This window comes from Phyllopteryx taeniolatus, chromosome 10, assembly GCF_024500385.1.
Source record: "Phyllopteryx taeniolatus isolate TA_2022b chromosome 10, UOR_Ptae_1.2, whole genome shotgun sequence".
Lineage (NCBI taxonomy): Eukaryota > Metazoa > Chordata > Actinopteri > Syngnathiformes > Syngnathidae > Phyllopteryx > Phyllopteryx taeniolatus.
The window spans coordinates 17,902,817-17,926,758 of record NC_084511.1 but is presented as its reverse complement, the minus strand read 5'-3'; the positions used below and the strand labels follow the sequence as shown (position 1 = coordinate 17,926,758).

Here is a 23,942-nt window from a genome sequence, read left to right as displayed (position 1 = left end):
GCTCTAACCAGTCGGCCACCGTGCCGCCTATTTTAAATATATATTTTTTATTTTAAAATATAAAGAATATATTTTAGAGCTGTAATTGCAATACCATGATAGAAATGAAACCACAATATTTTTTCACAAGCCATTATCTTTGTACAATCCATTCATTATCCCTGCATTTTTTGACATTTTAAACTATAGCTGTCAGAAGTACTGACACTTTACCGGTAGATAAAACAGAGCGTAAATCTTAGGCCACCATTAGACTGATTGTATAATGATCATATTTAACTAGAATGTTACTCTTTAGCGCACAGACCTCCACCAAGGCTAAATGGTTGATGAAAGTGTGCTTCTCCAGCTGTTTGTTACATTGGTTCATGAAGACTGCCATTATGATTGTGAGAGAGGATGTTTCTATTCGGGGGCGCTGTAAAGGGGTTAAAAGTAAAGATGCCCATGATTGACGGGGGCCCTAGAAAATAATATTTTCTAATCTAATTTGCAGCAATGGTGTCGAGGGGCCCAAAGTGAGATTTTTTTCGACAACACTTCAAATTCCTGGCGGTACCCCTGGGTCTATTGATGTGAAAAAACTTTACCCAATTCTAAAATAATGGGTTCCATGCACCACTGCTGAAGAAATTGCTCATGTATTCTTTGTGCAATTCTGCTAACTCTAGCTGTCCCCCTGTATACTGTTTTACAAGTATAACAACAAAGCTAGTGGTGGTATAAGACCTACGCATGGTACTGGAACAAATTTGTAGAGTGGTGCAAAAGGGAGCAGGGTGCTTGCTTACATCCGTTGATAGTGTTGTTGTAAGCCGTGGAGCTGTAGCCTGCAGTGTTGAGGGTTTCCTTGCTCCCACTACGAGAATTCCTTGCACTGCCCCAGGGGTCGTTGTCATAGGAACCAGATCTGGCTTTCATCTCCTCCTTTAGGATCATCCTCCCTATGCCACTTCCAATCTGAGACAGAGGTACAGTCAAAAAAGGGGTGCAACATAAGAGACATTAGAGAGATTTGATGTACAGAGCACAAGCAGTGTGAGAGGAGCAAACAAGGAGGATAGTTTAGGTACCATAACCTAAGACATGCATTATTTATGGTGTTTCTGACACCATGTTGAAATAAGGGGGGGATAATGAAGCTCTTACTCTTTGAAGACTGTGACTCCAACTCTCTTCATCTCCCCCTGTCGAGAACCGTCTCCTTGGTACACGATAGGCTAAGCAGAAATAAGGATAAAAGACATTCCGTCATGAGTGAACTTGGACTCAAGTATACTCTGATGACTTCGGTTCTGTGGAGACAGTAAACCATATGGAGTGATGAAACGAGTCTGCCCTACTCCTGGGGGAGCTGCTGTACGGGTAGTAGTCACACTCAGTGTATGGCTCAGGAGAGTAGGTAGACAGTCTGGAGGATCTCAGGATATCCTCACTGGTCCTACTTTTGGTTGCTGCGTTCAAATGATTGTCTGCAAAAAAGGGATGCATTTAGGAGAGAAAGGCAAAGCAGACATAATAACATATGTACCTGCTTGTACACCAATCAAACCCGATATTCCGGTCTCTCAAATGTTTAAATAGCCGTCATTCTAAATTAATGAGTATGCCCAGCCCTTATTAGTCATCTGGAATGTGCTTACTTCTCTGCTTTTGCTTTTTTAAATATTCAAACACCTGCTGAGAAATGGTGCTGTTGGCAGCGCTGCCATAAAAAACAGACTGAAAAGAGATGTGTCACAGTGTTTTTTGCTGAGACGAACAGGATTTCTACAAAATTAATTATCCCCTGATTCATACCGGAAAATTCCCTTTCAGCTTCACAATATCTGAGATGTACGGGCATATGGCTTAAAAAAAAACAAAAACGGTTAAATATTAGTAACAAATGCATTATGTGGCATTATCTGTTTTCACATTCACTCCTGTCAGTGAATTGCCAGGACCTGTAGGTAGGCTCCGTAAATCAGCAGTGAAACACGCAGAATAAATTCATCTATGTCCTAGTTTAGAGGGTGCACATTTGAGGACCCAACATAGGGAGGAAACAACTTACATAGACAAGATTTTGGTGGAATTCCTGGTTGTATTGTCTAAAAAAAAAGGTTGAAGAAATATGACTAACCACGCCCCTTAGGTTTACTTATTCTTGTCAAAACAAAACAAGTGAACGCTTTGCTTTGGCTCAGGGTTGCGCAAACACCTGTTAATAGAGTACCCCATTGGGCTTTAAAGCTACATTCTGGCAACGTGGTTCCACCTTTCTTTTTTTTCCTTCCAAGTGGCACCATTCTGATATACGGTATATCATTGTAAGGAAAAGGCACAGGTACAGATATACTTGTATCTAAACCGGGCTTCTTTCAAAAGTAAATCGGATACCTGCTAATGTGACACTTGAAATATACATATAATGTAAATAATGGAATTAAAATTTAATTTGGGTGATTAGCCCTGCTGTGTAAAATGTATATTTTAGAAAATACTTGATCACAGAACCTCTAGGTAATTGAAGCTTACTTGGAAGGAAAATTGTTTATGAACACAAAAATGTTCACCAAGAGTTAATTTTTCCTTCACAGCCGCAGTCACTTTTCTGTACTTTTTTTAGATCAATGTTTGAGCCAACAGCAAGAAAACAAGATCTTTTAACCTGAGTTCATTAATGTTCCAGCCTGAGGCAGGCAGTCATTTCATGAATTTGAGGCAATCACATTGATGCCACTCTGCACAAAAGCACAGTCAATGGAAGTCAATGGGGTTGACATGCAGCATAATGTCAGATGGATCGTTGCTCGGTCTGTTAGCCATTAACCATGCCGGCCCTGATCCATGTTGCATTGAATTCCAATCCACACAATGCATGACACCAGCGACGGACATTGTTATCTTCAGGACACACACTTTCCACTTGCCTGACACCACATACACAAGTACACAAGTATGTTCACAGCAAAGTTGTGTAGGCTCTACAGTGCTGACATGGAGTTCCCAAAACAAGAAGAGAGACACAGACATGAATATAATCCATGGACTAACTGAGTGGTACAGCAAGTACAAGGGAGCTTACTTACAGTGGCAAGGTCACCGGGTTAAATGGAGCAGGATGTGGAGGGGAGTGAATAATGTGATTGGATGCAAGAAAAAAAGAGGTGAAAAGAAAAGCGAAATGTTATTGGAGCACCCCTGTGGGAGATGTGACATTTTACCACCCATACAGAAAATAAAGTCAAAAGATATTTCCATAGGCTAGATGTGGTTCTAGCCCGCAGAAAGCTGACTTATATAAAATAAAATAAAATAAACACGTTCATTAAATAGTACATAACAGGCCTGTAATCCAAAGTCATGCAACTCTTGTAGATTTGGTCTTACATTTTCAAATTTCATTTAGGTTAGGTAGCTACTTAATTGATTGGAAACTCTGGTTTCTGCAAGAAAAGATTACAGAACTGTGATGCAATTAGCATTATTTACATGGACAGATATGTTTGTACACAGGTTGACACAATTGACTAAATTACCACAAAAGCTACATGCACAACAACAAACACTATAATGAAGAACATTTGCTAAAAGACTACGTTTAAAATAACTGTGTACATGTTTAGGTTTGACTTGTAAAAAAAAAAAGCAAGCATACAGTAGCATCTTGTGTTCAGAGACAAAGTATTAAAATACAGCAGTTTCCGGTAGATTTCTGCTAAATAGTTGGAAATAGTGATGCACTGAATTTTTGGCCAAGGAAACTTTTCGGTTAAAAATCACCAAAAAGTGCATTTTTGGTTTTCAGCCGATATACTTTTGTCACTGAAACAGGATGTTGATAATGCAAGAAATAAGCCCACACTTCTCAGGAAAAGCTCGGAGGGGCAACCGACAAGGTGCCGTGCTCTGTGGGTAACTCAGTTGGGGTTGGGTTCATTAGGGTTGTATCATATCATAATATTAAAAAGTCATGCTACCAGTGAGCACAGTTGAAAATAAGGGATTGAAGAGGATGAGTAAATTAATGTACCCTCGTTACCAACTCCCCAGGCGTCAACTGGAATTGAAAAACTTGAAAACTTTTGCATGGTCAGATTAGACGTTTATGAATGTACAGTATACTTTTTTTTTAGTCTTACACAGTTGTACAATGTTCCATGTCATTTTCAACTTTTGAAAATAAATATTTAAATCAAAGGTTAAGAGTAACAGGGAACATTTGCGATAGTGATTTGTTTCATATCATGATATACTGTGTATCAATACCGACTGATATTAAAACAAATATTGAGATTTTAAGGGAGGTTAGCACGCAGTTATAGCCATAAATGCAATTTTACTGATAATTGGCATAATAATTCCTTTTGGTGTTTCGGTTTTCGGCCTTGATTTCCTCATTTTCTGTTTTGGCCAAGAATTTTCCTTGCGGTGCATTACTAGTTGCGAACATTCTTTGTAGAATCATAACAATCTCTACATTGATTGGCTACTATTCAGTTAGAACACAATTTTTTGTGCATCCCACACACTAAAAACGGTAATGGTTGAGCAAATTTGACTCCATCCATAGACTGTTGCAAAACTTTAAGTATTTGGCAACTAATAAATGAAGCAAGTCTAGTGCTATCAGTATTTGCTAGCGAGGCTTTGTTTTTTGTATTGCTGTATTTGAAATAACAATAATTGGAATGTAAATAGTAATCAATAGTTGGTCCTGAGGGGCTCTTGAAAGACATCAATAGATCAGTAATAACTTTGTTGTCAAAGCACAGCATGACTACACTGACAAGAGGACAGGCAGGCTAAGGCAGGGCTAACTGCACTGTACCCGTTCTCTTATAGATGGGAGGCTTCCTGTAGATGTTGGGCTCCCCTGTGGCTGAGGAGAGAAAGAGGAGATGGAAAATTGAAACGCAGTGGCATAAAAGAGGCAACGGTTGAGGATGTGAGTTGCTTTTGGAACAATGAGATGAGAAGAAGAGAGGTTGTGAAGGAAGACAAAATAAGGTCAAGTATGCAGTATGAGAGGAAGAATAGGCCAAAAGGGATTATGTTTTGAATAAGAACGAGTCTTTGTTACACATTGTTCCGATCCTGTCACTCTAAAGGAACCTAAAGTTATCTCTCAGAGTGATTAGTGAATTGTGAATCCTCCTACCTGGTACATGAAAATGTTTTGGGGGCTGGATGAGGGTTGGTGTGTTGGACCGCCCCTCTTGGCCGTAGTAAGGTGAGCTCCTGCCACTCTCGGATCCTGCAGTCAATCACAGCAAAACGAAGTTAGATATGGGGTTCCCAAAATAATAATAAAAAAATCACTGAAGTGCTGATGAGCATATGTATACAATATTTTTTGAGAAATTGAAAAATACACCTCAAGTTGCACAAGAGAACCTCGGTCATGACTGATGTTGCACTTGACGTCAACATGTTATGTCAGACCTCACAAACAAAGAATCAATTGCTCATTCAGCTTTTTCTTTGGCTTATTGTGGCTTTTTTGCAAATCAACAAAACGTATCGCAAGATGTAGCAGGTGAGAAGAGGCATGATGTGAGTATGTTTTATTGTTTTTTTTAACCATTTACTATTACAGAGGGGAACCTCTGTTAACACTTGTATGATGGTTAAGAGTACATACAGTACCTGTATGCCATGTGTCAAGGTTTCATTCTCCTAAAAATTGTACATGAATGCTAATATTCCCGAGAAAATGCCAAAGAAAGAAATGAGTTGAGGACTTAACTATGACTTGGTACTGTAAATTACACCCTATTACAAACATCATCATGGATATATGGTCTCTCATGGCATAGTGGAAAATGCAATGACATTATTGCCACTTCACTGATTTTCTACCCATTTCCTGGGGGAAAAGCCCTATATTTAGAGCCAATAACAGTTTTATTTTGGTGGACTGAAATTTCTGCTTTTGATATTGAAATGTTTTTTGTGGTAGAATAACATTACGGAATTTGCATTCACATTGACTTCACTATAAATTTTTAAATGCTTACCAGGGTAACCAAAGTGCTGCGGAGACCGAGGCATGATGGGTGACATGCCTTGACGACTGTAGGTAGGAGAGTCAATGTAACTTGGACTGGAGCATCGCCTCTGCTTCATGTCCAGGCAGTCGTAGTCCTTGACAGATGAGAGGTGGAAAGAGAACAAGAGGACAAAATTAAAACACTGCAGTGCTTTCAAATGATCTTAAATGCTCTTCCTGTAACACTGAATGGAATGCCTACCTGAGAATAAGGAGAAAGTGTCCCAAGTGACTGTAGAATCAAAGAAGGCAGACATGTTATTTAGAATACAAAAACCTAGCAATGCATCAACGTAATATACAATACAGACTATGGATTGTGCTGCCCCTTTGCAGGCTTCCATGAATCTGCTAATCAGAACTAAGCAGCTTTTTCAGCCAAGATGAGATGATTAGTTTCAAACAGAGGGTGAACTTGCTGACTTTATAAAGAGTGATATACAGTCAGCAATATATACAAATTCACATTGGACACTGGATAAACAGGACAGTGAATCCCATTTAAATACATCATATGTGGCCATTTTGTAATTTGCAATTGTTTGTTTAATTGATTTATTCATGGGTCATCCATCCATCCATTTTCTGAGCCGGTTCTCCTCACTAGGCTCGCGGGCGTGCTGGAGCCTATCCCAGCTATCATCGGGCAGGAGGCGGGGTACACCCTGAACTGGTTGCCAGCCAATCGCAGGGCACATACAAACAAACAACCATTCGCACTCACATTCACACCTACGGGCAATTTAGAGTTGTCAATTAACCTACCATGCATGTTTTTGGGATGTGGGAGGAAACCGCAGTGCCCGGAGAAAACCCACGCAGGCATGGGGAGAACATGCATACTCCACACAGGCGGGGCCTGGGATTGAACCCAGGTCCTCAGAACTGTGAGGCAGACGCTCTAACCAGTCGTCCACCATGCCGCCTTCATGGGTCATATACCCCTAATAAAAATACAACGTGCAAAGAGATAAGCAGCTCACAAGCATTTTTACTGTTTTTACTCTACGATATTTTTACTTTATGAAAAACTAAATTTTTCTCCTTAGAATACAGACCAGTGCCACATTTGGCCTGGTGTGTGTAGCAGTTGTACCTCCCCATAGCTGTAAGTCATGTCTAGCCTGTCATCAGAGGTGTATCTCTGGTAGGGCTGATATGAGGAGCATATGAGGTCGGGCTGCTGGACTTCATATATGGCCTTGATCTGTGGGAGGGCAGCTAGGTCCTTATAATCTAGGAACTCATTCGCCAATCTGGCCTGGAGAGAGGACAGACACACAGACAACCACCAACACAGACACAACAGCAACCACATGAACGACACCCAGAAACAGCAGTATGGAAGATCCACTAGTGATGGCGAACAGAACATGCAGCAGTGAAGAACTGCGAGGAAACAAACACACAAATGCCTGTGTGAGCGTATAATGTGTGTGTGTGTAGGTGTGTGTGTATGTGTGTGTGTGTGTGTGTGTGTGTGTGTGTGTGTGTGTGTGTGTGTGTGTGTGTGTGTGAAAAGCATCAAAAGTACACTGAGGCTGAACGGTCTGACAGTTGTTGACCTTCAGGAGGAAAGACAGCTAGACAGTGGGAGGGGCAGAGGAAATAACATGGTAGGCAAGTGTGCTTACACTGCATTTGTCCCTCATCCATCACCTTAACCACAAAGGTCATTGATTAAGAGATGAGGGGCAAGCAGGAGCAGAGAACAGTGACTCCCACTTGCATGCAGAAACCACACGTTAACACTGACCACACAGCAACACTCAGCAGTCCGCCGTGCAGTTTGCATGACTAAAGCAGTATATAAATGAAATTCTGGAAGACAGAATGACATACATCACTGTTTACTGCCTGAGTAGCCATGACATTATGACCACACCAATATAACCACAATATAATGATATCCAATAAAAAGCAGTGTCAAATATTTTGCCTATATAAAGGCAATAATAATCAATTAAGATAAATTTCAAAATGTGTTTCTTGTTGTGATTGTAGTTGCAGTGGTGTAGAACTGTACCACATCATGTTAAGAGCTCTGTCCAATATTTTATATAGCTCTTGTATTGGATATCACTAGAATAGGTGTGCAAGCGTTCATAATGTTCTGGCTGATCAGAGTATTTGTTGATTTGTAGGTCCAAATGACAAGATATTATTGCCTTATCCATTATTATTGTCTCATCAACTTCGATTCATTCATATTCTTACCTTTGCCAAGGAAGTTGTGTTTTCATCAATGTTTAATTTTGTTTGTCAGCAGTAAACCTCAATGGTTTTCCATAAATCTTTGCAGAATAATGATGCATGGACCAAGAAAGCACCCATAAAACTTAAACAATAATTAGTTTTCATTATCTTCATCTTTCAGTGAACTATACGTTAATCTTATTGCTGTAATACAAGCAAGAGGTGCATATCAATGAAGCTATACAACTTGGTGCGAATCCTTCCAAAGTAGGAACGCTCTACCTTGGCAGAAGTGCAATATGTGAGCTTCTGAGAGTCATTTTAGCTGCACATAGTTTTGCTTTTGCACAATTTGCAACCAGGATACCAATGCAGTCTTTTACACTGCACAATACTGGCTTGGCTGAATTCTAATAGGCTCTACTAGATTTTGTTTGGGGTGTTTAGTTTTCCACTTCAAGCAATGGTGAGCTGAGTAGGTACAGTGTAGTGGAGATGCAGAGGCTCTACTTTGGACACTGATGAATATTGTACTTTAAACATTTACGATGAAAAACATTGGGGGAAGGATAACAACACAAAAGCATGCAGGAAAGTTAGTTTATTGTTGTGATTTTTGTTCAATATGACAACAAGGCACAACACAACAATTTGTGACATGAATGAACACAGAAAGTGAACAGGCCAAGGGAGTGCGCAGCCCTCAGGTTGGTGCCTACTAATCAATTCACAGATAGTTCTGTGTTCTAATTTAAGGGTTAGCCTGGTGCCGGTGGAGGCAAGAGGAACTAAAATATGTCAAGACAAATGGCTACTTACACATATAACCCTATTGGGAGAGCCAATGGAGGAGCTTGGAGGAGAGATAGAGGTCTCTGACAGGCGTCTGTGCTGTGAGGTATAAACAAAGAAAAGCACATAACATTGAGAAACCCACTGTTTCAGTTCTAACCCAAAAAATCGAAAATTGTATATCTGTCTCACCTTGTGCCTCCTCTCTGCTCTTGCTGCCTGCTTGCATAATGGGTGCCACACCTCACAACCTGAAGAGGAGTAAAGGACAGAGATCAGATTGAGGGCTAAGATTTTACATATTAATCTGTTTGTTTACCCAAACTATAGTGTGCTTGTGAAGTAAAGTTTCACCTGTCAGATACATTTCCTCTCCCTCCTTGAACATCATGTTACAGCGAGCACAGCGAGCACACGTTGGATGGTAGTGCTTCCCTCCAGCCTGAATGAGAAGAGAAGAATAAACATTACCAACAGATTGAGGGAGAATCTACAAACCGCAAACCCATCTTGAAGGGGATGTAATGGAAAATGGACTTCTTAATAGGTTGTACACAATTAGATGGTTAACTGAAGGGCCTGCCTACCCATCAAATGTGAAATTAAACAACCAAGTAAATATTTTGTTATCTGCTTTATTTCTGCAAATGTGTCCGCCGTTTTCAAGCCTGCCACCAGACTACACAGAATCATTAGCATGTCAAAGTCAAAAAAGTTTAGCAGAGCAGCAATAATAGCACGGGTCTTAGCTGACAGTGTTACAAATGTTAGCTTATAAGCAGCACATACTCAAGTGTTTGGCTAAGTTGTCAAAATGGTGCCAGATTATTTGTGTTTGGCGATCTCTCTGCTGCATATGCCACAAACACGCCACCGCAACACTAATTAAAAAAGTGTAATTCGGTGGCTTTTGATGACTGCCTCCACAGAATTTCATCTTTATGTGTGCCAGAGTGTCATTTAGCTTTTTGTGTACTTGTGTTTTGGCAGAAGAATGTCAGAGACGTTTTATTCAAGTTGAACCAAAGAGGACAAAAAAAATGGTCTTGTAAATTTGATACACCACAGAGAAGAGAAAAGAAATAATCACCACCTATGTAAAATAAGGCTCTGAAATAATGAAAAATAAGGCTTTCCCTCAATTTGCAGGTTTGTATTGGTGTGGCTAAACACGCTATAGACAGCCCTTCACCTCTCAATCAAATACTGTATATTCGCTCTTGCTATGTGTTTGTAGTCAGCTACTGGCTAAATAGCATGCTGCTGTGGTTATGGCTAATGAACAGTTAACTTTACCATGTCTCTGTTATGCGGGGAGACCCACACACAACAACACCGAGCGAGGCGTTGACGCATTAAACGACCCCACTGCGTTCTAGCGAGCTCCTTTGATCGTTAGCTCGCGGGCTAGTGGACGTAATAAACAGTTAACTTTCCCTTAAGTGTCTCTGCTGTGTGGGTCTACATGGGGCACATGGAGCAAGTGTGTGGACTATTGGACGGAGCCAACGCTAGTCCATGAGCCTACTACTGGCTAATACATACTAGTCTAGCCGCTAGTAGCAGGCCACTTGGCAATGGACCCATCCAACTCATGCATGTGGCCACAACAGAGACACTGGCCCATATAACACAAAACACTTAAGGAAAGATGCATTTTTAGGGTTGTTGGCAGAGCTTAATAGCTGACTGCACGATGCAGCTGTGCTCGAAAATACTAAGCTACTTTTACTAACTAAATCCAGCGAACAGCCACTGACGGTGCTCGTTAGTTATATAGTGGGTTGGGGGGGCTCATGCCAGAAAGCATATGCCCCAGCCCGTTGTCATCACGGGGCTATATCTAAAAAATTCAGTACTAAATTGTTCTCAGTCTTTGCACGTTTTCAGCACTTACCTTCAAACATATTTAATGTATTTAGAAACAAAACTTGACAGTGACTTTGGTTCAACTTTAAGACTACTGGGAACTGTGTAAAATTGTTAGGCGATTCTCATTTAAGTTCTCCTTTAGGCAAGTCATCTGTTTAACACATGATCACAATGGCCTCATAGTTCATCAAGTCGTGATGAGACATCATCATAAGATAGCCTGTACTTGATGGAATCACATGCAAGCCGACTCCTGTTCTCTTCTCTGCCAAAATTAGCAAATTTCCCTGTAGGCCAGTCATAAGAAGATGTGCAGAAGGGAGTGTGGAGAATGCACTGTGTGTGTATGTGTGCATGCTTGTGTGCGTGCGTGCAAGTGTGTGTTTCATAGACAAGGAAAGAAGAATGTGATAATGCAAGTGAACGGCACAAGAGTGTCAAAACATGTACACAAAGATCACTTCATTTAATCCAGTCTCGTCCGAAACCCAGAAGTCTCACACGTGTGACTGGAGAACTGACGTCTTAGGCATGCCCCCAAACCATCAACTCTACCTTTCTGACACACCATCAGGGAATTGCTATTTATAGACACACATGTATGGTATGTGCCGAAGAGACCAGTTTCATCTTCACACAGCAAGACCTTGAGCAGTTATTTTGTTAAGACAATCATTGAGTTTAGATACAGACATCTACAGATACTTTTCTCGTTTTAACAAAACGTGTTCTATATGGCGTGTAGGAAATCATGCATCGATAATAACTGTATGATATCCAAGAACTCTTTTTGCACCATATATTTGTAACCTGTTGATTGTATCGACGATTCATCAGTAATTTCCCGCCCACCTGTTCTGTTTCGGGTTACTCCGAAGGGAAAGACAAGAGGGATGCATTTCTGTCTTATGATTTCCAAGCACAAAGCGCTTAGCCTCTGTGGTCATATTGTGTTTGTACAACTGCTGGTACACGCTGTAATAAGGGCTGCATTGTCTGAGGAATTAAGACTGCTCCTAAATTAATATTAAACTGATATTCTGAGAAGCGGTAAAACTTAACAACAGAAGAGGCAATGTCTTAATATTCTCTGTCGTCGTATATATAAAAGCAGGAAAGAAGGAGAGAGGGTGGGAGTGGGAGATCACCGATAAACGCTGACATCTCTGTGTCTATAAATAACTCAGAGAGGAACAAAGCACTTTACACCAAGTCTTGATGAGCAAAGGAGCACAGGGACAACAAGACACTGTGTGCATGTGTGTCTGTGTGTGCAGGTTGCATCCCACTGCCATAAAACCATCCCAAGGTATTTAATCTATCTCTGCTAGTCTCTTTTATTAGTTCCAATCCAACTCTCATAATGTTCCATTATTTTTTTTATCCATTTACTTTTTTCACTCCTCTCCTGTCTTCCCCTTCTCCTGTTTGTTTTTAACCTTCCTGTCCCTTTTCTCTGCAATTGTCCACAAAAGTATCTATTCTTTAAACTCATTACTTTTCATTCAACTTATTTCTGTCTCCTTCAGGCCAGTCTCTTCCCGCAATACGTTATTATTGTGCTATTTTGCCAATAATAAGGATAATATAATACCATAGCACTTATGCCATAATCAATAAAGAAAAAAGAAAAAAAATCATCATCTGCAGTATCTAAGTGTAGAGTAAAAAACTTATAAACTATAAACCGTCTTCTTGCACATTAATCATACAAAATGTAAAAAGGAATTGTGTGTATTACGAAAAAGAAATTCATATTTGAACAATAGTCCCATTACTTGCTGATGTGTGAAGTCAGTGTTTCTTTTGAGAGTAAAAAAAACGATTCACTAATAAATTTTCTATGAAATTACAACACAAATGACAGTTATTAGATAGATTTAGCATGGGAAATGTGGGTCTATCTTGCCATACTTATCAATGTTACATGAGTATGTTTAATATTGAAAAATCTTGAAAGGTAATTGTATACATGTATCCATTGAGGAATGAAATGGAAGGGTTAAAAAAGGTATCCTATTTTTGTTTCTCTCCTTTCTTTGTTTTTAATGAAAAATAAAAACAATTATAATTACATATTTACACAAAACTCATGATGTTATCAATGCATTACCTTTGGCTTGGTTTATTAAAAACAACATAACATTCTAGCCTGACATTCTACCCCTACAGTGTATGTTGTACTAAAGTAGACTACTAAAATATTAGTAATTAGAGTAAAGATGAATCGGTATGAAAATTTCACGATTATGGGGACTTAATTATCATGCTTATCAGTGTTATCATGATAAAGAAAAAGTCGGGGGAAAAAACAAAAAAATAAAGATATATGCACCATCCATTCATTTTCCATACTGCTTGTTCTCGTTATGGTCACGGGTAATTGCCCCCTATATCAGCTGACTTTGGATGAGAGCGGTAGGGTACACTTTGAACTGGCCAGCAGCCAGTCACAGATCAAATAATCAGTGAGCCGTTTATTTGGACTGGATAACAGCATTCACACTTGCACACACACACCTATGTAAAATTTAGAGTCTTCAATTAACCTGACATGCATGTTTTTGCCTTCAGAGAAAACCCACACACGCACGGGGAGAACATGCAAACTCTGCACAGGAAGGCCGAGATTTAAACTCTGACTGGGAGTTAGATATACTACCCACTATGCACTTTTTTGCACATTGTAAACAGCAACAACCAAAATGAATACCACATAGTTTACTTAAAATTACTTGCACGACAGTGATAGTCATCAGGGGGTTGAAAGAGTTGTCGCAGAGACTTTTTTTCTTGCATTCTCTCCATCCGTGATGATTATCTTCAATTAAATCTGCAGCCTACCAAGCTGCCCTAATCTTCTTTGTAAGTGACAAACTATCACCGTCACTTGGACAGCCTTCCGCCATGTTTTGTAGCACTTTAAGATACGTGTCTGAAATGACTCCCTCTTCTTCTTCTTCATCGTCTTCTACAGTTTGTGTCTAATTCTTTCTTTCTTCTTTCTTGTTTGCTGTGGCGGTACGCCAAATGGGAGAAACCAAAAGACAACTATTACTCACAAACCGTAATAAAGATCATTAAAATTTTAAAGGTTATTGGTTAACCGTAAACTGCCTTATCCCTAAATAGAGCGTATGTTCAACTCCTGCAGATGATTTTGTTTCGGTTTGGTTGAGCATGTCAAAATGTTTATCACTCTCCAATCGTAAGTCGCACACACCCAGAGCACAGCGGGGCTTAAACAGAGTCAAGGATGAAATGCGACTGCTCAATTGTGATAAGGCTGCTTATGCTCAGTTAGCATAGTCATCTCATAATGGAGTATTTCTCAATTACTGCACACATCCGCCGAGCTAAATCTCTGTAAGCATTGTGCCACTGCTGAAAGTGTTCTCGGTTCTCACCTCCAAAACCCTTCCACTTATATATCTGCTGCAGCCCTCACATTTCACCCCATACTGGGCATGGTAGTCTGCCTCACAGTATGGAACGCCATCCCTGCAACAGAGTATATTGTACATCAAAAAGCTGTTATTTGTTTGATGTCTCAAAAGAGTGAGAGAATCAAACAGTACAGAGGAATCTCAAAAGTCAAATTCAATTCATTCTAGGATCTTTCATTTGTCCAATTTGTTTTGACTATTTTTAGGTAATAATGAAAATAGAAATCATCTGTTAGGGTCGAACTGTTGCCATTATAAAACCTTTACTAAATGATATATGCAATGTTATCGGTAACATTGTAATTTTTAACTGTAACTGCAGGTGTAAAAACAAATTAATAAATATTAACCACTCACAATCCCATTTCAATTGACGACACATCACAAATTCAACTTTCTAACATTTTTCTTTTCACTTATGTGACAGGCTTCTGTCACAATAATACAAATTTAACTATACAATGTTAAATGCTTAACTTTGAAAAGCAATGGGGAATCTATAATGTCATTGAAAACATCTGTGCTTATTTTGGAAAATGCTGCAAACCACAAAAAGTTCACGAAATAGCAAATCACTTGCCCAGAGTTAATTATTAGATGCTTGGAGACTTTTTAACTTTTGCCGAATTCCGACTTTTATGACTCACTCCACAGTATTTTGATTCATGTTCTTCTTTTCATGCTCACTTGCTGATGTACTCTCCGGTGAGGACCATGTTGCACGTTTGACATCTGAAGCAGCTGACATGCCACTGCTTCTCCAGCGCCAAGAGAGACTGACCTTGCTTGATCTCTGCTCTACATCCGGCACAGTCTGGACAAAAAGTGCAAGAAGAAAACAGAGTAGAGAGGGGGTGGGAATTGAGCAGCGCAACAAAAAGAAAATAAGAAATAGAGGAAAGAATAGGAGAAGGAAGCAGAGTTAAGGTGTAATCTTATGTCCTTTAAGGCCAAAGGCCAGTTACACATACACAGATAATCAGGCAGAATATGAGCCCCTTCCGATCAAAGTCAGAAAATAGCGACGTGACAAGTGACCGCCATCTTGGTGGAATAAAAAAAAACCAAAAAAAAAACCAATGACTTAATGAGCCACTCAAAGGCCTCTTGTTAGGCCCAAACTGCTCTTCTCACGTATAAAGTTCAATGTTTGCATGTTTCCGTGTTCGCGAGTAATGCTTACACTATTTAAGATAAGTTTTTGGGGCAAATGACGCAATTTGAAACGTCACAGTAAATTTTGACGAGTCGACTTTGGGAACACCTTGGTAGGGGGATCACTGAGTATCAGACGAAGCCAAAGGATTGATTGGAGCTGTGGACATCCGTGCGAGGACGGTGAAGAAAGTGTGGCCTTTCTGAGTGAGTACTGGCAATCCTCAAAAGTTTATTACTGTATATTTATTGAGACTCATGAAACTGTAAATATCCAAAAGTCGTGCTTCATTGAGTTTTTAGGCCATAACATAGAAACCAGTGATTTTGCAAGCAGACGCAATGGCATATACCTGTACATCCAATTGCTCTGGCCTATGGACGAGTTAAATAAAACAAATGTCTTCCCTTAAATTATCGGAGTGATTGATTTGTTTTCTGTATTTGCCTCTTCCACTAACAGGGTGAAACCCTCTTTTAAATACAGCATTCAACATATACGGTCACGTCCCTCTCTGGTGCTGACTCCTTTCCGGCTTCAGCTTTGGCGCTGCCATGAACATCCATGCGGCACCACAAGCTCGGCTATCAGATGCCTCCTTCCGCGAAAATCATCGTCTCAGTGGAGGGTTCTGGACTTCCCCACTGCGTCTACCGAGTCTCCCACAACAGCTCCCACAGTGTCCCGTCTCTTTGGTTGACCGCGGCATGGACACCGGCTTCCGCACTTCACGCTCAAACACATTTTTACTGTTTTTTTTTGGTTTATTAAATAGTGGCATCCGCTACAATCCGCCACAGCCACGCATTTTGTGCACTAATAAAATATACCTCTCCATCCATTCATTTTCTATACTTATAAAGGGTGAGCTGGATCCTTTCCCACCTTACTTTGGGCAAGAGGCTGTACACCCTGAACTGGTCGGTCACCAGCCAAAAGCAGAGTAAATATGTCTTGATTTTGAATAAAACCCATACATTTTACTTTCCCAGTTATAAAGGCTACAGTGGTGGTGTTTGTGACCAGATTTTCTGTAGACAATATCACACAAACGCATTCTCCAAAAAGACCATTTTTTTCTGCCACAAAAAATATCTATTTCTCCAGAACCCTTCATCTGATTTTTAAAATTCTTGGTGCATTGTCCTCAGGTTGAAGTGTCCATTCCAACCTGACTGCACTTTGACAGTGTCATTTTTAGAAAATCTTGTCACATTGCAACACAAAAGGCCTGAAAAGGGTATCTCAAAAGTATTATCCGGACCAATTATTGTGAGGGGTGTTAGGTGATGTTTCTTCCCCGATCTGGTCGAAAAATGGTCAGGACTTACAATCATAAATGTTAAACCTGTTCAATCTGTACGATTGCAACTCCTTATACGTATGTGTGGTCAACACAAAGTTCAGCCGAGCCAGGGACTCCATGACTGTGACGTGAAATGGAACGATAGCCAATTAGGAAGCAGCCTAACGCCTGCACTGTTCTCGGACACAAATAACAGCCCTGTAGCACCATGCTGCCTCTCATAGGTCGGTTTTGGTAGTTCAATAAAGCACACACATGCTAATTTTTTACTCGTCATGTGTCGGGTCGCTCGCAATATAAGAATGGGTTAAAATGGTAAAAATTGGTTTCTGTGTCCCTTATTTAACATGTAACAAAACTATATATATGTGTGTGTGTGTGTGTGTGTGTGTGCGTGTGTGTGTGTGTGCATGCGTATACCCCACTTAAACTGGATAGCTTTCTACCAGTCTGCAGCAGCCCACCTAATCAACAGCTGTGCAAATTAGCTAAAATCATGACCTCAGCTGCTTCTTCTATAAAACTATAAAAATGCTCAACTTGATTTAAAGTCAGAGGAAATCAAGCCAAAAACAAAAGCTGCATCATCCCCACAAGTATTATTTCACTCACCTGCTGTCACGATTACTTTGCATAAAAGCACACGGTATGGTGTTGTTGCGAACAGGGCTAGGCGATTAAATGATCACGATTAGTGATCGTGATAAATTTCACAGCAGTCACTCCTGTCATCGTCATTATTCAGGCGGTTTGGAACATGGCAAAACTAGCTAATCTGTATTGTTATTAAAGATTATCCACATTTCAATTGAATTGCCTTTTATTGTCATTGTAGAACAGAATGCACAATGACATTTATGAGTAACTCTCCTGCAAGACGCCTTGAACGTAGCAATAATGCTAACAGGGTATGTACCATCGTAACTGGAAAATTATCATGTTCACAATCCAAGGTGTCTTCATTATCCCTGAGGGGGCAGTTTGTTTATTTTGTACCTTCAAATACTCAAAAGTACTTTAAAAAAACTAAAAAAAAATACTCAGGACTGTAAACTAGTGCGCTGTTGTGTTAAATTTTTCAACCTCCGTTGCACTGTTGAATGAATTGTGCACTGTTTTTATATTTTTCTATATTTATTTTATTTAAATTGGCTTGTTATTTGCTTTGTAAGGTAATATAATGTTGGGTTTACTGTTTTAAATATTGACCATGAGGAGTGTTGTTGTGAGCAAAAGGCATTTGATCAGAGTATTCAGGCCTGCTAATTTTTATATTGTTAAATGTTTTGTTTATTGTTTTATATTTTAACTTTAAAAATATGTAATTGGTATTGTTATTAAAGATGATTCACATTTGCAAGTAGCAATAATGTTAACACCCTATGTAGCATCATAATTTAAAAATTATAGTGTTTTCATTTTAAGGTATTTTCATTATCCGAGGGAGGCAATTTGTTTTATTTTGGGTCTTGCATACCTGAAAAACACTCAGTCAAAACTGTAAACTAGTTCACCGTGTTATGTTATATTTTACAATTTTTTTTGTACTGTTGGATCAAAATGGTTGTAATATTTTTCCATGTTACAATAAACAATACAAAAAAATGGTGATAATAATATGATATGAAAAAATATATCGCCCAGCCCTAATTGAGAACATCATTAACAGGACAATTTTGATAATGAGGGTACACTACAAATGATGCATGGCTTCTGAGTATTATGATACAGTACTAAGGAAAAGTCAGTTTGTTTCCATTAGGAAAAGGCTTTCTGGGGAATCGTTTCAGATATGATCTACTCGCCATGAAATCTATGCACGCTTGCAAAGAGACTGCTTCACTCCGCAAACTGTCAGCCAAGACAAACTGCACTTTACTGTGAAACATTGCTGCACATCCAGTCTGTTTGCTGGTGGAAAAAAAATAGATTGGAACTGTCATTCAGTGGTGATAGGGCTAGATCCACAGAGCCAAGACTTTGTTTCCCGTCTGTAAGTGTACACAACCAGTTTTCTACTGAGTCATGACACAGTTGCTTCTTATGATGATGGTTGGAAATCTCTGCTGTTATTGTGGAACTATTTATAAGTTGCAAGGCGTAATGTACAGTTATATAAACAGTGTATAATACACGGCACGGTGGTTGACTGGTTAGAGCGTCCAGGAAACCGGAGTGCCCGGAGAAAACCCACGCAGGCATGGAGAGAACATGCAAACTCCACACAGGCGGGGCCGGGGTTTGAACCCTGGTCCTCAGAACTGTGAGGCAGACGCTCTAACCAGTCTTCCACTGTGCCACATATTATAAAATAATATCTTTAATAATAAGAATAACTTTATACAAAATATTTGGTCCATGTTGATATGTCAAATATTGCCGCAAACCCAAAATGTACATGTGATCCAAATAAATAATGTGTACTGTGTTTTAAGGAGCTAAATAATCTGCAATGGAAAGACAACTACAAATTCAATGTATCCCCTGATTGGACAATAATCCGACCACAGTTATATAATAAATAAAGATACTAAGTCATACTACCTCTCGTGTGCTCTAAGCATGCATTTGCATACTTACAAAACCACACCCATGTCACAAAGCTGCAGTGGAACAGGCTGTATAAAAAAGAGAGGATTACATTTCAAGATTGCCCTCTGAGCACCATCACACACTCTAATAGTGATGAACACGCATCTGGGGAGCCATTTGGATTTTGTTATCATGAATGGGACATTCTGGGTAGGACAATAACTTAGTCCTGCTCCACCATCTTTTGTTACTGCACAGTCGGTGAGCAGTAGCCAACATTTCATGCACCACACAAATTATTCCCTATTAATCACTAGTGCGTTGTTCTGTTGTCATAGTTTTCATTTTCCAACCTTCAACGGGTTAGGGCATACTAGCACACTACCTGTGTGTGCAAACACAATACAGTGTATTCACTTCATTTGTGATACTAGTTGTATGTGTAATGTGTTTTTGCTAAAGTGGAAATACTGACATCAGATAGTATCTGAGCCCATTCTCGCAAGAATTTAACATACGACAAAAAGGACACCAACACTAGTTACAAATAGTGGCATCCGCTACAATAAATGTCTACCTACCTCGAATTGAACACCGCACCGCAAATAAACACCTCCCCTTTTCAACTCAGGAAAACAAACAACAGCTGATCCCACAAGATGACTGTAATTACCTTTACTATGATAGTTACCATTATGTGTCACAGTACAAGCATAGCATCTGTAAATCTTAAAGACCCTGTAACGGGATTTCTGTGATTTTTCCAAATACATGAAATATGTTAGCGGCACGGTGGACGACTGGTTAGAGCGTCAGCCTCACAGTTCTGAGGACCAGGGTTCAATCCCCGGTTCCGCCTGTGTGGAGTTTGCATGTTCTCCCCGTGCCTGCGTGGGTTTTCTCCGGGCACTCCGGTTTTCTCCCACATCCCAAAAACATCCACGTTAATTGAAAAACTCTAAATTGCCCGTAGGTGCGAATAGTTGTTTATTTGTATGTGCCCTGCGATTGTCTGGCAACCAGTTCAGGGTGTACCCCGCCTCCTGCCCGATGATAGTTGGGATAGGCTCCAGCAAGCCCCCGACCCTAGTGATTAGAAGCGGCTCAGAAAATGGATGGATGGATGAAAGATGTTTGAAGATAAGTGCTGAAAGCATGCAAAGACTGAGAACAATTATTCAGGCCTCTCCCACTATATACTGTAAGTACTGAGCCCCTTCATTCCATCAGTAGCTATGCTGGGCATTTGCAAATTACTTTGAAGTAACAACTTCTTCATTTCTAACAATACAGAGTGCAGTCAGCCATAAAGCTATGCATACAACCCCCCCCCCCCAAAAAAAAATCTTCCCTGAAGTGTTATGTGTTTTTTACGCTACAGTGTCTCTGTTGTGTAGACCCCCACGCGGCACATGGAGCAAGGCAATGGCCAATTGGGCGGTCTAGGAGCCCACTAGCGGTTAGTAGCTAGTAATCACTAGCGGGCTCACGGACTGGCATTGGTGCTGTCCAATATGCCATCGCTCGCTGCGGGGGTCCACGTAACAGAGACTCTTCAGGGAAGGTTAACTGTTTATTAGGTTTGCTAGCCCACAAGCTAACAAGCTAATGAGCTAATGAGCTATCATGTTACTGAGACGGTGAGCTTGCTAGACCGGTGGCGGAGTTGTCCAATTCACCATCGCCTCGCTTGTTGTTGTTGCGTATGGGTCCACACAACAGAGATACTTCAGGGAATGTTCACTGTTTATTAAACACAGCGGCACACATTATTCAGCCTGTGGATCACACTACAGACATTTGAGCACATAGTGTACAAACGTATTTCATTGACAGGTAAAAGTCAAGCTGAGAACTGGGAGGATAGCTCTATTTTTCACAATTTTGGAGCCTCATTTTATATACTTGCTGATTTTTTTTAATTCATTCAAATTTGGCAGGCTTGTTAACAACACTCTTCTGAGTGGTGTGTCAAATTCATAAGGCATTTATTTTCACTTTACAGGGCCTTTAAGGTTACAGTGGAGTTTGAAGGGCAAGTGCTGCATTATGGGGGAGAAGTTGTTAAAAATAAGAATTTGAAAAAATGAAAGCAATACCTCAGGGAGGTTGACAAGAAGACAGCATCCCTAATTGTAGAAGAGGGCTTTAATAGAAAAGCCCTGAATCATATGTAAATAGAACTGACCGAAACAAGATGAAAAGAAAAGAGAAAACCCACCCCAGCAGCGGGAATACTGTACACGCAAAACTCTACCTGAGCCGAGACCAATACTGGAACCCGGCACCTCTTGATCGTGATGCAGACATGCTAACCATGCTGCCCAATAATTTATTTATATATTTTTTTACATTAAAAAACAGTCGGGGGGTACGTGGGCTTAAAAATCTTGCACAGGAACAGTGATGCTTACATGAAATTCAGCGCTTACATTTTCAAATTTAGACTAACATCATACTTGCATTTAAGTAATAAACATATTGCTACTCCTGTTGTTTAGTGTTGGCAGTGACAAATGAATGATGAGTGTGTTAAGCTGCATCATTCTCACTGGGCAGAATGATCTGACAGAAGCTTGATTTGCTATATGTGCTAAGTGGGCTAATGGACACATCGAATTAGAGTTTGCGTTAGGCTGATCGAAACAGAAGGGAGAAAGTAAGGCAGATGTCGGACTTACGGCTGGGCCCGTGGATTTTGATAGGTTCATTTGGCTTGACCACTGAGCGAGAGCACTGCTGGCACACGCACTCCTTTCCACTGAATGTCACTCTGTCTCCAATCGGAAAAGGTTTACTGTGGAGGTGTAAACAGACAGAGAATTACAACACTAGCACTGTTCACGATTGGGTCTAGGAATAGGCCTATACCTAGAAATAGCAAAAGACTGCTGGCAGGAACACCTACTAAGAAACACTTAATTGAGTATAATGAATATAAAAATACATTCTTAAACATAAATGATAAAATAAAAAATAATAGGAAGTTGATTTTTTTACTGTATTTAAACAGCTCCTGGAGAGAGGTTGCAATGAGTCTCTAAAATATAATACAAGGGCTGAAAGTATAAACTATTAGTAGTACTATTACATGTTGCACCATGTGATTTTTCAACGTCAAAAATGATACGGTACCAGTATTTATGCATCCATCCATTTTCTGAGTCGCTTCTCCTCACTAGAGTCGCGGGCGTGCTGGAGCCTATCCCAGCTATCATCAGGCAGGAGGCGGGGTACACCCTAAACTGGTTGCCAGCCAATCGCAGGGCACATAGAAACAAACAACCATTCGCACTCACATTCACACCTTCGGGCAATTTAGAGTTGTCAATTAACCTACCACGCATGTTTTTTGGGGATGTGGGAGGAAACCGGAGTGCCCGGAGGAAACCCACGCAGGCACGGGGAGAACATGCAAACTCCACACAGGTGGGGCCGGGGATTGAACCCCGGTCCTCAGAACTGTGAGGCAGACGCTCTAACCAGTCGCCCACCGTTCCGCCTACCAGTATTTAAAAAAAACAACAACAAAAAACGTACGGGACAGCTCTCCTACTTTGTGTCTTAAAGGACAGTGCACACTAAAGGTGGACATGGCTGGCAAGTAGGAAACGCCTTAAGTGGGAGGCTTCTGCGTGTGTGCGGGAGGAAAAAAAAGAATTTTTGAGTTTCTGCAGACTCACCACTCCTCACGGAGAAACAAGACGCACAAAGCTTCATATGGCAGATTATGACACATTTCAAACACTTCACTTCTTTTTTTTTTAAAGGGACTGATTGATTTACCCATGACTGGGGAGAATGTATCAATGAATGGGGAGCTAAAAGGCTTAGAGAAGGCTGTTTAAATGACATGGACAGCAATAATCCTTTTACTGTGACGCCAAGGCTTGGAAATGGCGTAAAGAACCAGAAGGAGTCACCCGCAGAGCAGCAGCCCACGTTGTGTTTGTTATAGACCCCAAAGCAGATTTGCTCCCTCTACCCTACAGTGTGCCCTACAGTGTGTTTCAGCCCCCATTTCTCTTAGGTGCACCTGTCCCCAATTTACCTTAACATAAACGGAGCACACACTTTTGCCCTGCCTTCCAAGGCTGATTGAAACTGCAGTGACAGCTATACAATTCAAGCCGCTGTATTTTGTTCTGCAATTGATCTTTGCACACATACCACCTCGCTGCAATCGGAAACTGTGACCCCTGATGTTATTTCTATGAAACAATGTTTTGAGGCACCACATAGGATTTAACTGAGCCACAAACAACATGACGTGGTTGTCAAGGATAAAGCAGATTTCCCTGGCCACTGTAGCTAAATTATAATATTACAAAAAGAGTTAACACATTCACTGCCATTGACGGCTTTTGAAGTCAAATATCCATGTTAACTGGCTGGAATGAGTTAAGGGGCGAGAACACAGGAGCAGGGTCGATATTTCAGACTTTGTTGGCAACGATAGATTCATTGACTGCACTCTTGGACATATGAAATGATACTTATAGTAAATTTATACACAGTATATAAAGCATATACTGTATTAGTGTGACTTGGCGGCGGCCACCTGGATCTCGCTTGGTACCCATCCATCCATCCATTTTCTTTACC

General features: G+C 40.4%; 1 protein-coding gene across 11 annotated transcripts in view; it reads right to left on the bottom strand.

Annotated features, from left to right (window-relative positions):
- The window catches only part of ablim3 (actin binding LIM protein family, member 3), a 53,632-nt gene that overhangs the window by 4,453 nt on the left and 25,237 nt on the right, over positions 1 to 23,942 (bottom strand). For 3 of the 11 annotated variants that reach the window (XR_009790469.1, XM_061787667.1, XM_061787666.1), the window contains 14 exons: positions 22,019 to 22,134; positions 15,031 to 15,157; positions 14,305 to 14,398; positions 9,380 to 9,467; positions 9,053 to 9,276; positions 7,134 to 7,298; positions 6,240 to 6,269; positions 6,006 to 6,132; positions 5,147 to 5,242; positions 4,817 to 4,867; positions 2,916 to 2,969; positions 1,344 to 1,472; positions 1,150 to 1,220; positions 792 to 960 (listed from right to left, as the gene is read on the bottom strand). Coding sequence is in view for 10 of the 11 variants with exons in the window: in XM_061787667.1 (XP_061643651.1) it covers positions 792 to 960; positions 1,150 to 1,220; positions 1,344 to 1,472; positions 2,916 to 2,969; positions 4,817 to 4,867; positions 5,147 to 5,242; positions 6,006 to 6,132; positions 6,240 to 6,269; positions 7,134 to 7,298; positions 9,053 to 9,276; positions 9,380 to 9,467; positions 14,305 to 14,398; positions 15,031 to 15,157; positions 22,019 to 22,134 (1,541 nt within the window). In the remaining variant the exon portion in view is untranslated. The remainder of the gene's footprint in view (positions 1 to 791; positions 961 to 1,149; positions 1,221 to 1,343; positions 1,473 to 2,915; positions 2,970 to 4,816; positions 4,868 to 5,146; positions 5,243 to 6,005; positions 6,133 to 6,239; positions 6,270 to 7,133; positions 7,299 to 9,052; positions 9,277 to 9,379; positions 9,468 to 14,304; positions 14,399 to 15,030; positions 15,158 to 22,018; positions 22,135 to 23,942) is intronic. The other 8 variants (XM_061787670.1, XM_061787672.1, XM_061787673.1 and 5 more) reach the window with 8 other exon arrangements.